This window comes from Echinops telfairi, unplaced genomic scaffold (assembly GCF_000313985.2).
Source record: "Echinops telfairi isolate 266 unplaced genomic scaffold, ASM31398v2 ScPeMD7_53;HRSCAF=182, whole genome shotgun sequence".
In the NCBI taxonomy this organism is placed as follows: domain Eukaryota; kingdom Metazoa; phylum Chordata; class Mammalia; order Afrosoricida; family Tenrecidae; genus Echinops; species Echinops telfairi.
The window spans coordinates 9,637,064-9,653,025 of NW_022103951.1; the positions used below are offsets into that span (position 1 = coordinate 9,637,064).

General features: G+C 36.8%; 1 protein-coding gene across 1 annotated transcript in view; it reads right to left on the reverse strand.

Moving 5' to 3' along the window:
* Window positions 1-15,962, reverse strand: part of CDKL5 (cyclin dependent kinase like 5) — a 194,305-nt gene that overhangs the window by 38,577 nt on the left and 139,766 nt on the right. Inside the window, exons 6-8 of the mRNA XM_004709935.2 lie at window positions 14,065-14,185; window positions 12,362-12,421; window positions 7,330-7,420 (exon numbers count right to left, since the gene is read on the reverse strand). Coding sequence (XP_004709992.1) covers window positions 7,330-7,420; window positions 12,362-12,421; window positions 14,065-14,185 — 272 coding nt within the window. The remainder of the gene's footprint in view (window positions 1-7,329; window positions 7,421-12,361; window positions 12,422-14,064; window positions 14,186-15,962) is intronic.

Here is a 15,962-nt window from a genome sequence, read left to right on the forward strand (position 1 = left end):
TTTAAAAAAGGAATTATAGATATCCAAGTAAAATTCAGAACAATCGTGTATAAACTAAAGCAAATAAAACCATTGGTTTAATAGTAATTTAGTTAGTACATACTGATTTGAAATCTTTTTACATATAAGTACATTTTGAACCTGAATGGCTTAATAAACCCTGACATAGTGTACATAGCTGATGAGTGACATCTCACTGTGGGGAATGAAATGCTCTCCAAAAGTATACTTTCCAGGCAATATGCTTCAGTTCTCTAAAGGTCAAAAAGTTACATCTTACTATTTTTTCAGTTGTTAACTAAAATATTATCCTAACAACAAATAACCCAATTCAAAAATGAGCAAAAGACTTAAATAGACCTCTCCAAAGAAGAAAGACAAATGGCAATAATGCCATGAAAAGTGAGCAATAAAAATCCAAACCACTATGAGGTGCCACTTGACATCTACTGTCATTAGAGGCCTTTGAGCGAGTTGGTTCTGAAGGAAACACTGGCCTATTCAGTGCTATCCTCACAACTGTTCTTATGTTTGAGCCCTGCACTGATGGGCTCATACTTACTAGGGTGGCTTTTATCAGAAAAATGGAAAATAACCAGCAAGAATGTAGAAAAATTGGAACCTTCATCCATTGCTGGCAGGACTATAAAATGATACAGCGACTATGGAAAACAGTATGGCAGATTCTCACAAGGTGAAACATAGAATTATTACATGACCCAGAAATTCCACTCCTAGTCATATACTTGAGACTTGAAATCAGAGACTCAAACAGAAACTTGTATATCAATATTCACTGCAATGCTATTCACAAGGTAGAAACAACCTAAGAGTCCATAAACTGATGAATGGATAAATAAAATGTGATATATCCACAAAATGGAATATTATTTAATCATAAAGAGAAATGAAGTTTTCATACATGCAATGACCAGTGAACCTTAGAAAACATTATGGTGAACAAAATAAGTCAAAGACAAAAGGATAAATATTGTTTGAATTATCTATAATAGGCAAATATTTAGAAACAAGTTTATTAGTAGTTAACAGGGTCTGGAGGGAGGGGGAATGGAAGTTAATTTAGAAAAGATTATGAGTTCCTGAGTGATATAAACTTTTGAAAATGGACAGTGGTGATGGCAGTACACCATGGTAAATGTAATTGTTGCTCAATAGTGTACTTAAAATCATTAAATTTTTGTTATATATAGTTGTATATATATTTTTTAACCACAATTTTAAAAGAAAATTGTACTAGTGATTTATGTATCATCTTCCTAAACACTATGGAATATGACTTAACCTTTTATTACTCAGAGTCAAACTTCTAGCAGCTATAGGGTTGCTATGAGTTGGTATTGACTTGATGGCAGTGAGTTTGGATTTAGATGGAAGGCTGCATGTACTAATCACTATCTTATCATTTATTTGACTATATTTATTTATAGCTTATGTACATAGAACTTTATGATAACTATTGCCCTAACACCATTTTCTCCTGGTTTTCTTAGGCATATAACTCTTTTCTAAAATCTGAGATGACCAAAGAGCTATGGGAGTATTACTGTTATAAATAAGTAAAGGCAATGCATGACAATCTGTGTATCCTCAGGAAAGATTTGCATCTGTCCCCTAATAGTAACAGTCTTGAGTCAAATTATAAATGACAAGTTAATTAACTGAATCTCTTTTAGTTTCAAACATAAATAATCCAAGATTTAAGAAGGGAAGAAAAATAATATATTAGGAAAAAGCATAGGATAGAGTCTATAATGACATAATGAAATACGATTAACGTATGTTTTTCTGTTTTTCAGTAAATGAAACCCAGGATTCATAAGCCTATAAGGACAAGTAGAATAAGGAATTTTTTTGGGGGGGGGCATTCAGAGGTGGTGGAGGTTAAGAGGAAGTTCAGTCATCAGACACCAAAGGATTGTAAATCATATAATCTGAAGCCAAAGGAGGGATTAGTATCAGAGCCTAAATTGTGAGAATACGGTTTGAAGAAGGCAATGGATGACAATGGGAGCCCACAGTTCATTTGTGGGAATTACATAGGAAATAAGCCTCCAGCGAACTCCCTGTATCCACAATTGAGGGATGGGAGGAAAGTAGTTACTAAAGAGAGATGAATGTAGAAGATCAAAGGCATAAATCTGACTCGAGCAGTTCAAACTTTGTCAGTTGAGCCCCCTCTGATGCACGCTGAACTTGATGCAGTACTCAACACTTTCAGTATTTTTGTTTTGTTTTGTTGTTGTTTGTTCATATTAGGGTGTACCTCAGAGGTGTTATGTCATTGGGGGTCTTCCTCTTGAAGTTGTGTTACATGTTTTTCTGTGTTTCAGTATATGAAAGCCAAGATTGATGAACCTTTAAGGACAGCAAGTAGAATAAGGGTTTATGTGTGTATGTGTAGGGTGTGTGTGTCCAGTGCAGTTGGTGATAAGAAGGAGTCCAGTTATCAAGCATCAAAGAACAAAAAATCATATCATTGTGTGGTCACCTCCCAGATACGATTGCAGAAAACAAATATGTGTATAAGCAAATGTACTGAGGAAAGCTGATGGTGCCCAGCTATCAAAAGATAGAGTGTCTGGGGTCTTAAAGGCTTGAAGATAAACAAGGGGCCATCTAGCTGAGAAGCAACAAAACACACATGGAAGAAGCACACTAGCCTGTGTGATCACGTGGTGTCGTCGATGGGATCAGGTATCAGGCATCAAAGAACAAAAAAACCAGATCACTGTGAATGAGGGGGAGTGTGGAGTGGAGACCCAAAGCCCATCTGTAGGCAACTGGACATCCCCTTATGGAAGGGTTACAGGGAGGAGATGAGCCAGTCAGGGTGCAGTATGGAAACGATGAAACATACAACTTTCCTCTAGTTCTTTAATGCTTCCTCCCTGCCACCCACTATCATGACCCCAATTCTACCTTACAAATCTGGCTAGACTAGAGAATGTCCATGGGTACAGATAAGAGCTGGAACCACAGGGAATCCAGGACAGATAAACCCCTCAGGACCAATGTTGAGAGTAACCATACCAGGAGGGTAAGGGAAAGGTGGGGAGAGATAGGGAGAACTGATCACAATGATCTACCTATAACTCCCTGCCAGGGGGATGGACAACAAAAAAGTGGGTGAAGGGAGACATCAGTCAGTGTAAGACATGAAAAAATAATAATAGTTTATAAATTATCAAGGGTTCGTGATGGAGGAAGGGCGGGGGAGGGAGGAAAAAATCAGAAGCTGATACTAAGGAATCAATTAGAAAGAAAATGTTTTGAAAATGATGTTGACAACAAATGTATAAATGTGCTTGACACAATGGATGTATGGGATTGTGATAAAAGTTTTACAAGCCCCCGATAAAATGATTTTTTTAAAAAAATTAACAGATTTCAATGGAATCTTACATAAATAATTTGTCCCTTCAACTAGGGCTTGACAATAATTTAATTAGCAATATGCAATATTCAATTAGTTGCACTGGGTTCCCCCTCCACCCTATCTGCTTTTGGAAGCTACCACGCATCTCTACACGTGACCTGAGTGTTCCTACAGGTACTTTTAGGTAATGTTACAAAATTTAGATTCTACAGGTAATTTTAGCAAGTACTTTCTGAAGATTCTGAAAGCTATATTCAGAATGAACTTCTTATAGACAAAGCCATATTATAAGGAGTTCTTCACTATCCTTGACTCCTTGGATGGCACTCCAAGCATCATATACTTCACAGTCATTTCTCTCACTAGCAAACAAAACCAAACCATATGCTTCTGAACTGATTCAGACTCATGGTGACCTTGTTAGACCTAGTAATTTCAAGTTCCAATCTACCTGCACAAAGACAATGGGTAGTGCATCCCAGTAAATCCATAAAGAGCAGCACAGATGAAACACAGACAGACACAAAATAAAATCAATCCTAAATCTGAGTTTAAAATTTAGCACAGGAATTTTAAAATTTATCCACAGAAAAGTAACCATCATATGTTTGTCAGAGTAAATCAAGCTCCTGATCTCCAAAAACCAATAAAGCTCTCAATAACCAATGCAAATAATTCCTATAGGCTCTATGTCTTTAATGAATCAAGAATTATCACCAGATGGCTGGTAGACTCTTGGAAATTAACATCAAAATCATTCTAATGAGTAGATTAAGTCATCACGATTTTTGGAAGTAACCCAGAAACCTATATTTCTACTATATAAAAAAATATCTTTAGAAAATTTAACTTATTGTGTCTCCCAGATACTTACAAGGGAACTTTAAAAAGTTCATGGGAAAATTGAACAAAAAGACAATGGTACTTTTTCATGAACTTTTTCAAGTCCTTGTGCATTTGGTCCACTGAGGAAGAGAGATGGAAGCCTTTTTTCTCCATCCTTGGGTGGTCTCAAAGAAGAAAATACAGATGAAGGAAAATGAGAAAATACTACAACTAGGGTAGAGAGAGAATCATCATTACTGAAACTACGTTATTGAAATCAGGCACTAAAGTTTAAAGGCATTAAGAAGAAAAGAGTCTTATTAGAAGGCTCTTTTCCAGTGTTAACAGATCACTGAAAAGACCCTGAAAATGGCAGGGTAGGGACAGATATGTGGATGAATGTGGAATGTTGCTGAGTAAATCATCAATGTACTGTTAGTTTGAATAGTTATTTATGATAAAACAGAATTTATGTTGTTCAGAAGAAAAATGGCAATTAGTTTGATGTTTACTATGTGCCTAGCAAAGTGTTGGACATAAGAGCTATCCAATACGTATCTGTTAAAATTTTTAAATGAACGAAGAAACTGGCTCCAAATGTCAAACTCTGCTGAAATCCACATTCCTTTTTAAAAAAAATCATTTTATTGGCATATAATTCACATATTATATAATTCAACAGTTCAATCATATTAAAGGGGGTTATGTAATCATCACCACACTCAATTTTAGAACATTTTCTTCTTTCTTATACTCATTATTGTTAGTTCCCCATTTTCCTAAGTTCTACATTCTTTTTTTTTGTATTTATACATTTTAAAAAATCAAGTTCTACATTCTTAATGTGGAAAATTACTAGCAAAAAGGGACATACTCATTCCTCCCATTCGGTACACACAATTTGTTAGACCATTCCTCCCATTAAGAGGGGTTTATTTCTCCATCTCTTGAATCTTGTGCTTTGGTCAGTGAGTCATTAGCAAAAGCCATGCAAACAGGAAAGTGCTTTTTCATTAGTGCTTCCCGGCTCTTGCTACAGGCAGGGGCTCTCCTTCTATCACATAAACAATTCTGGACTAGTCTACCAGGGGATGAGTCTCCTTGGAACACAGAGAGCCTGTCCCAGCTGACTGCACAGGGGGGTTGGAAGAGAATCACCATAGCATCAATCCAAGGCTGATTCTTATGCCTCCACTCTCCAATCATTTTTTTTAACCAATTCTGACACCAGCCGTGACTCCTGCAGCACCCTTTATGTCTTTGCTGGGTTTGATAATTCATTGCAATGGCCAAACAGAATTCACAGACCGTACTCATGATTGTGAGCTTTATTCGGGAAGTTAAATGTTCAGGATACAGTTCTTTGGTCAGGGTACCATCTTCTCTACCCTGTCTGCAGACATGCCTCTCTCTGGCCTTCAGACCCTTGGCCTAGCCTCTGCCCTGCTTGGGTAATGCTACAAAGGGCACTCCACTCTGCCATAAACCTCACCCTGAAAGCCTTTGGTTCTAGCTAAATGTGGAAATCTAGCTCTCTCAATTAAGTATCTGGAGCTAATTGAAGAGGCAGTGTGAATTATTTAGTGTGACTCTTCTAGCATAAGTCTCTAATACCCACCAAATGACCTTTTGCAGCCGAGTCTGGGTAAGAAGGTCAGGGAAGATATTGGTAGGTTTCACCTGTGAGCAACTGTGAACAGGATTCATTGGAATGCCATTCTGCTGGGTATAATATGAGCTTTCTGAGAAGCAGGACAGGGGATCTTACTACCATACCAGTAAGAGCCAGGAGTTGGAACATAATGGTGGACTTCCCCTGCCCATGGAGCAAGTAAAGCTGAGGACTTTGGGGAAGTGGCTGGCTTGTGTACTGGAACTGAATGTCTTCGGGCTGAGACTTACTGGAATGAGGTGCCTCTGGACACTTAGTTCAGGGAGCTGTGTTTGCTGAACTGAGGTTTAGCTGAATGCTTTCCATTTGAGGCTTCCAGGGCAGTGGCGTGCATGCCCTTTGGGCATTGATTATCCACCCTGAAAGACTTTTGTAACATGTCCTGATAAACAAATGAATCCTGAGCATTTCTCCCTTATATTAAAACCTTAATTACTTTTAAATAACTCCTATAATCATGAATATTATAGGTGAGTTCTGCATAGGCATTGCAGTGAATATTAGAACCTAAATGAAAAAGTAGTGTTGTTTGAGATGACTCAGCACCCCACTTTACAACTGAGCCTCCTACCATTCTGTCTTGTGTTCTGCTGCTGTCACTCTTGCCACTGATCCCATCATAGCTTTGTCACTGGATTGAAAAGGTTCAACGTGCAGGGATCTTGAGGTCCAAAGGACACACTCAACTCCTGGCTCTTCTTCTAAATGGTAGTGAGATCCTCTTGCTTGCTTCTGAAATGGCTAATTTTATTCCCAGCCCAAACCCCGCTGTCATTGAGGCAATTCCAACTCATATAAACCCCATAGGACAGAAAAGAACTTCTCTTTTGGGCTTTTGTGGCAGTAAGCTTTTATGGGAGCAGAAAGCCTCATCTTTCTCCCATGGGTTCTACCCAGCACAACGGCAAAATTGACAAATTCCCACTTCAGAGTTCCAAGTTTTTACCATTACAATTAGCCTTGTTAACAATGACTGTATTGCATAAACCAATCAGCATCTTCTCCCACCTTCTCTTTCTCAGATCCATCAAGAAAAGAGGAAATACACCCAATCCGTATGGTCCTACCTACCAGTTGTTTGCTGGGAGTTACAGAGACTATGGCTAGAAGAGCCTTAGTAAGTTATTCACTACACCACAGGCTCCAAGAGTAACAGCTCCCAGATAGCCTGCAAGATAACTGTAGTTGCATTAGTTATTTCAGGATAGGCCAGGAGAAGTATTGCCCAACTGAGCTCAAATTGCTGGCCCACAGAATTGTGACTAAATAAACAATTGTTGTTGTACATCTTAAATTGCTTAACTGATTATATACCACAATACATAACAGATGCATTTAATTAACTGAAGTTCTTAATTTCATAGATGACTCCAATGCTAATAACACAGGAGACGTAGATGTGTAGATGTCATTCTATTGTAGGAAAGTAACTCACCCAAGTAAGAGTTCTGGTGATCGATACCACCTGGTGGCCACATATTCTGTGTAATTTGCATTATTGCCTTCTGATAGATTTCGAGCAAAACCTGCAAGAAAAAGTCCAAAAGTGAAATTTTGGGGAAAAATTCATATTAGAAATTTTTTAGTGATTATGGTATTTTATGTTTTTATTTTTTAAATCATTTGATTGGGGGCTCATACAACTCTTATCATAATCCATACATACATCCATTATGTCAAGCACATTTGTAAATTTGTTGCCATCATCATTCTCAAAACATTTGCTTTCTACTTTAGCCCTTGGTATCAGCGCCTCATTTTCCCCCTCCCTCCCCATGTTCCCTCCCTCACAAAACCTTGATAATTTATAAATTATTATTATTTTGTCATTTCTTACACTGTCTCCCTTCACTAGCTTTTCTGTTGTCTACCCCCCATGGAGGGGGTTATATGCAGATCCTTGTGATTAGTTCCCCCTTTCTACCCTACCTTCCCCTTCCCATCCTGGTATCTCTACTCTCATTCCCTGTGTTTTCAGTTCTTATCTGTACCAGTGTACATCCTCTGGTCTAGCCGTATTTTTAAGGTAGAATTGCGGTCATGATAGCTGGGGGGGGGCATTAAAAAACTAAAGGAAAGTTGTATGTTTCATGGTTGCTATACTGCACCCTGACTGGCTCGTCTCCTCCCTGCGACCCCAAAGGGGATGTCCAGTTGCCTACAGATGGGCTCTGGGTCTCCACTCCACACTCCCCCTCATTCACAGTGATATAATTTTTTTTCTTTGATGCCTGATACCTGATCCCATTGACGACACTGCGTGATCACACAGGCTGGTCTGCTTATTCCATGTGGCTTTTGTTGCTTCTCACCTAGATGGCCCCTTGTTTATCTTTAAGCCTTTAAGACCCCAGATGCTAAATCTTTTGATAGCAGGACACCATCAGCTTTCCTCACCACATTTGCTTATGCACCCGCTTTGTCTTCAGAGATCGTATCGGGAAGGTGAGCATCATGGAATGCCAGGTTAATAGAACAAAGTGTTCTTGCATTGAGGGAGTACTTGAGTGGAGGGCTAATGTCCATCTGCTACCTTAATACTAAACCTATAAATAGATGTACACAGATCTATTTCCCCATCATCATATATAAACATATTTACATATGTGCATACCTGTATTTAGACCTCTATAAATGCCCTTAGCCTCCTAGTTCTTTCCTCTATTTCCTTTCACTTTACTCTTGTCCCACTATCATGCTCAGCCTTCATTTGGGTTTCAGTAATTACTCTCAGTTACATTGCCCTTGATCAAGCCATACAGGCCTCCTACACCCTCCTTGCCATCAATTTTAGATCACTTGTTGTTCCCTTCTCGCTGGGTTTGTTAACACCCACTTCCTTTCCCCTGCTTCCCCATCTCCCATGTCCCCCAGAATTGTTGGTTGCACTGTTTTCTCCTCCAGATTGTTTATACTGCCTATCTTATTTAGATAGACCTGCAGAGATAATAATACGCATGAAAAACAAGACAGAGCAAACCAAAGCAACAAAAGAAAACAACACAACAACAACAACAAAAAAGAAAAGCCTATAAGTAGTTCTAGGTCTGTTTGTTGACCTTTAGGAGTGTTTTCCAGTAGAGTCTGATGGGGTGCCATGCCCTGGCCTCAAAGTCTATTTTTGGTATTCCCTCAGGACTTCCTTGCTCTGCTCCCCTTGCTGTTCGATACTGGTATTTTAAAAACTCATATTTTAGTAATATTTTAAAAGCTAGTTGACTATTCATGTCAATTAAAACATAAAATGTACTCACCACAAAACTGTTCTCTTCCCTATGCTAAAGAAAACTTTGCTTTTGATGTGATTACACAATTATGCAAATCTAAAGAATAAATTCCCATAGTAGCTAGAAGTCAAAGGATAAACTAGCATTTAGTATACAGTGAATAATTCTAGCAAGTGAGGCATGCATAATATATATATATATATATATATATTGCAGGAAATCAGGAGTCCTGGTGGCATAGTGGTACCAGTTGGACCACTAGCTAAAAGATCAGTGGTTCAAAACCACCAGCCGCTCCATGAAAGAAAGATGGGGTACTCTACTCCTGTAAAGAGTTACATTTTCAGAAACCCCCAGGGGCAGTTCTGTACTGTCCTATAGGGCCACTGTGAGTTGGAATTGACTCAATGGCAGTGAGGCTTTATTTATTTTTATTGTTTATTGCCAGTGATTCATTCAGTCATTCTGGAATCAACAGCAATGATGGAAAGAAAAAAAAAGTAGGGAAAATTTATTTTTATCTAATGAGACTGAGAAACGCATTTTTAAAAGGCTACCAAACCTACTGCCATCAAGTCAATTCTGACTTCTAGGATAAGGTGACCAGATTTTAACATCGGTAAAGCGGGACACCATTGATAAAACTCATATCCTGGTGAAATAGCCAAATGGCAGCCGAAAACTCTATACCCTAGCTTGTCATGCATTCTTTCCAAAAATCGGGACTTTTTAAAAATGCCACAGGATGCGGGAAAAATTGTTAAAAATCGGGACTATCCCACCAAAAGCGGGACATCTGGTCACCTTATTCTAGGAGAAATGCGCTAGAGATAGTTTAATTATCTCAGAGACTGCCTCTACTTTCTTCTTGTTCTTTCAAAAGGTTTGGGGGCCATAACACAGCCACAAAAGAGTTAGCAGGATTAATTCATCTAACCCACCAAAGCAACACAAATCAAACCCATTGCCACTGAGTCAATTCCAACTCATAATGACCCTACAGGACAGAGTAGAGCTGCTGTTTCGGCTTTCTGAGACTCTAATTTTTTACCAGAGGAGACGGCCTCATCTTTCTCCACAAAGCAGTAGAGTTTGAACTGCTGACCTCATGGTTAACAGCAGACCTGAGTCATTCACTACCATCAAGTCATTGCCAACTCAGAGACCCTATAGGACAGGTTACAGCTACCCCGTGAGTTTCTAAGACTAATTCTTAAAGAGAGTGGAGACCTCCATTTGTCTCCTAAGGAGTGGTTGGTGGTTTCGACCTGCTAACCCTGTGGATTGAAATCCAACGTGTAACCACTACACGCCCAGGGCTCCTCAGAAGCTCACCAGGGCTCCTTAAATGCAGCACAGGTTACGTTGAATGGCTATGAAGAATTAGAGCTTTAAAACATGGGGTAAAAATAAGGTGGATCTAAAGAAAAAATTGAAAAAGTCTTTTTTAAAATGAAGCAGTTAAAAAAAAACAACTAGTGACAGTAAAATACAAACCCCTGATTTCAGCTCATCAATACTTCTCTGAACAGCATAATTTGAAGAAAATTATGCATTTTAAGTGGGCTCTGAAGGCCCCGCAGGGAGACACAGGGCACAGAACACTGCTGCCCAACTGTTCATTCTTGTCAGAAGAACATACTCATTTGAAAAAATCTTTCTTTTAGTAGTCAGTGTTGGACTGGGCTACTCCTTTCCTATAGTAACCATTCTGTAGGCCATCTCATTTGTATTTATAACTCACTTTAGAAATGCAAGCCACTTTATAGCTTAAGCAGATAATCTACACATAGAAACACGTATGCATAATAAATGGTGTATGAGGTGCACAAAATGTCAGCTTTTGGCAATAATAACAATTATGGACAGGAAGTCAGAAATATTGTTCCCGAAAAGCATAATGCTAAGGAAATGCTAAAAATGCTGAGATTTCTTGGATACAATATTCATTCTTTCCTTTTGTTTTCTTCAGATGTTTAGGATACAACAGGACTTTTCTTGGCAATAATGCTTATCAAAAAGTATTTTTCCAAAGTTTATAATATTCAAATCCTTTGAAAAGTACACATGGTTTTCATTGTTACACTCAGCAAAACCAATCCTTCTACAAAGAATTTTTAGAGTGCTTCTATTTATCAGTTGTGTGACACATCTCCTAACTTTTATTCAATATATGTTGATCCTCACTCATATGTGGATATATATCTTTTATTTGTAGTAATATTCAAATATATGAAAAAAGCATTAAAAAGGTCAGTTGTTATTTCCAGAACATGGAATTGGTGGAAGTATTATTTTATAAAGGGATTCATGACCTAAGCAATTTAATTTACAGTTTTAAAACTTTTCTCAGCTGCTTTAATTTAAATGGCTAATAGTACTCAATACAGAGTTGTATATATTGGAGAGAATACTTTTTTAGTAAGAGAAGGTATACCTTCAAAACTTCCTTATATATTCAACCAAGAGTCAGAATATTATACATCAGTTACTAATCCCATTCACTAAATATTTAGAGAATAAATTACAATGTTTTAAAAACATTTTTGACCTATTTAACTATTGCATACTCACAATAGATCACAAATGTATAGTCGATTCGCATGCTTTTAATTTTTAATTACGTCTTAGAACAATTCCTACCAATATAAAAAATATGTTTTATCTTACCCAACTCAGAAAGCCAGAGATTATTTCTTTTCTTTCCAGAAAACATCTGTTTGGATATTCATTAAATAAATATTATATGATTAATCAATAAGTCCAGGTACTACAGTGCTTAAGCAATCAGCTGCTAACCAAAAGGTCAGCAGTTTGAAATTCAGCTGCTCTGCAGGAGAAAGATGCAGCAGTTGGTTTCAATAAAGATATACATCTTTGGAAAGCCTATGCGGTAGTTCTACATTGTCTTATAGGGTTGCTATGGGTCGGACCTTGACTAGGCAGCAGAGAGTTTGGGGATACAATGGATTTTAAAAGTAGTTGTATGAGCCCCCAATAAAATGATTTATTAAAAAAAAGTAGTAAACAGTATTATGCAGAGCAACGAGGGAATAGCACTCTTTCAGCACTTGATTTATCCATGGATTACCCCAACAGGATGTGCCTCTGCACTAAAGTGAGTCAAAATAGTAAAAATCAAAACAAAAAATTTTAGCATGCTGAAAAAGCTCCCTGTGTACCTATACTCTATGTACCTATATTTTATAAAAAGTATGACTCCATTTCCTTTTAACTTACCAAAGTCACATAGTTTCAGAACATCATTGTGGCTGATGAGGAGATTCTCTGGCTTTATATCTAAAGGAACAAGATTAAAAAGCAATGATTAAAAGTCTTCAACTTTCTGTTAACATTGTTCCATCACTGCAAATGCACTTATTTTAAATAATCCAAAGTAATTCGAGTAGAAATACGTGGAAGCAGCAAACATAGCACATTTTATGCTAGTACAAAAAGTTTTAATGAATTGCTTTTTTAGAAACATGTAGACTATAATTTCAATTTTTTCCTTTAAATATTAAAGAAATTAATTAGATCTCTGAAATTACTGGTAATGATTGAATCTACGCCAACACATTTCAAGGAGCCATTTTTACTTCATAAAATACTAATAATATAAAATTTTTTAGATAGAATATAAAAATTTTATACCCACAAGGTACCTTAAAATATATGAGTATAAGTAGCTAGCTTTATACTTATTGGAAGAAAAGATATATAAAAGATACACTTTCTATAAACTATAATTTCTATATTTAGATAGCTTCTTAGCTTTTCTGTGTGGTCCACAATTATAAATGTCTAATGCCGAAGCAGTACTGGATGAGTCAAGATAAGATTTCTAATGTTTTCCATGGATCTTTTGTAGATGTGGTGGGAGCTGGAGAGTAGAAATACACAGAAGTGTTTTTCAATTTCCCTTTTGATATCTCACAATTTTGTAGAGGTGAAAATGAAGAAAGGAAGAGGTCAGAGTGAAATCATGGTTTCTACTGCTAATTAACAATGATGGATGTCATTCTGTCCATATCACCAATTACCTTGTTAAAGGCACTAGTACAACAGAGAACTGCAAAGGGATTATAAATTCTCTCTTTCTATAACAGGAATTGGTATCCCTTTTTAAAACTTGGCATTTTTACGTGACCTTGAAGATAGTTGTCAACTTATACTATTTTAAAATATAATCTTTGATCATTTGTACAGATAAATGTAAGTGTAGAATTCATTTAGCTGACAAGTCCACAACAAGAAGTGGATATGACAACATTTTCTGCTAAAGCATCTTTTCATTTCTTCATTGTATCTCAAAATTGTACAGTTCTAGAATGTGAGATTAGCAGGAGATGATAAACCGTGTAGTCAAAGATGGTGGCGAGCAAGTTATTTCATTACCATAATCATCTACCTCATGGCAGTAAAGGAAAAAAATGTTTGTGGAAGGATACTCATTATCTTTATGAAAGCTTAATCATGGGCACTTTCTACTAACAGGGTAGGGAAAGTCAGAAGAGGAAGATACATACTGAAGATGGACGATCTTAAGAGGGAATAAAGAGTGACTCTCAATAGGGATCAGGAATTTAGGGACCTGAAATGGTTCAATACCTGCATAGCTATATTCTACTACTTATAATCTCTTCTCTCAAGCAAACTTTGAAGTTCACATCTGTTGAGTTCCCTATGTCACTAAGTATTTGTATAGTCAAGAGTGGATCTCATTGTGCAAACAGATTTCACCACAATCTTCAAAGAAATTTGCAGTCGATCCTTTTGGAGTAGATTTGGAGGATAAAACACGTTATACCCCATACTTCTGCATTACATTTAAATGGAAATGCCAGAAATATTCTTAAGATAGGCACATGTGAAATATTTTCCTGTTAACATTAATTTGATGTTTCCTTTAATACTTTCCATTTCAAAATTTCCACACTCACCTCTATGGACAATGTCATTCTTATGGCACCAGTGAATTGCTTTGATTAGCTGGTAGATATAACTTTTAACTTTTTCAGGTGGAACTCCATTTGGCATTTCTTCCAGCAGTTCAAGCATATTCTAAATATTAAATAGGGGTTAATTAATCTCTAAAATTAGGTAGATCCATAAATCAGGTAGTATGAATTTTTTACAAAGCATGTTAAATAACTCATCACATACACAAGAATTATTTGTAAAATTTGTTTTGTTTTCAATCTATACCCTTTCAATTATACTACAAGTTCCATTTTGTACGACTCCCTGATGCTACCCCAAATAGTAACCCTGTGTATTTTTCACTTCTCCATCACTCGGCTGTCAGTCTCTCCTGCTGTTGGGGCTTGCATGTTACGCATGTTACTCATGTTACTGGAAGTTATGCAGATATTTCAAATGCCAGAAAGGTCATTCATGATGAACAGGTCCAGACTAAGGTTAGGAAGAAGGAAGAGGCAGTCCATTTCTGAAAAGTTAGCCACTGAAAGCCTCATGAATAGCAGAAGAATATTCTGATATAGTACCGAAAAATAGCACCTCAGGTTGGAAAGCACTGAAAATATGACTGAGTCCGTCTTAATGATGGAGGAAGCAGTTTTTGGTATCTTCATTTGCTGATGTAGAAGAACTCAAAATGAGAAGAAACAGCTGCAAACATCCATTAATAACTGGACTGTACAAAGTATAAATCTAGGAAAACAGGAAGTCATCAAAAATGGAATGCATACAGATCTATATTCCATACATTAGTGAGTAGAAATGAGCTGGTATTAGCTATTTGAATCAGAAAATCATATAGTTTACTATGCTGGAAACAACTATTTCAAGAATGACATCACAGCCATCATCAAAAAACATATTTAAAGATCTATCTTGAAATACAATATGGTCATTGATATGATAACTATAAGCAAGATCACTTAATATAATTATTATTTAAATTAGGCACTGACTACTAAAGCCAATGATGAAGAAATTGATGAACTCTATCAACTTCTTCATGCTGTAATTGATCAAACATGTAATCAAAATGTGCTAATAATACTGATGATTGGAATAAGAGAAGGATCAGTAGTTGGAAAATGTGACCTAAGAAAGGATGCTGGATATCACATGATAGGTTTTGGATATCCCAAACCACCAACCAACTTATGCATTATAAATATCTTTTTTCAACAACAAAAATATGTGAAGCTTGCCACATGTATTATACAGAAATCAAATCAACTATATCTGTAGAAATAGATAATGGAGAAACCTAGTATCATCAGCCAAACAAGGCAAAGGGCCAAACGTGGAAAACACAACTCCTCATATGCAAGTTCAAACTGAAGCTGAAGAAAAATTTAAAAAACACACAAGAGCCAAAATATGACCTTGAATATAGATTTGAGGTGCTGAATACCAATGACCTCAAGTTATGGGATGACATCAGACATTATACATGAAGAAATCAAAAAGTTATTTTAAAAAATGCAAAAAACGAGATCAAAATGGATGTCAGAAGAAACTCTAAAACTTGCTTTTGAACATAGAATAGCAAAAGCAAATGGAAGAAATGATGAGGTATAAGAGTTAGCTGAATGGAAAATTTCAAAGGGTGGCTAGAGAAGAAAAGTATTATAATGAAATGTGCAAAGACTTGGAGTTAGAAAATCAACAGAAAAGAACATGCTCAGAATTTCTCAAACGGAAAGAAATGAGGAAAAATGTCAAGCCTCAAGTTGCACTATTGAAGGAACTGATGGTCTTAAAGGAAGAAGTCTAAGCTACCCTGAGATCACTGGCACAAAAACAAGGCTTCAGAAATTGACAGAATGCTGGTTTAGATGTTTTCAATAAGTGGATGCAATGCCAG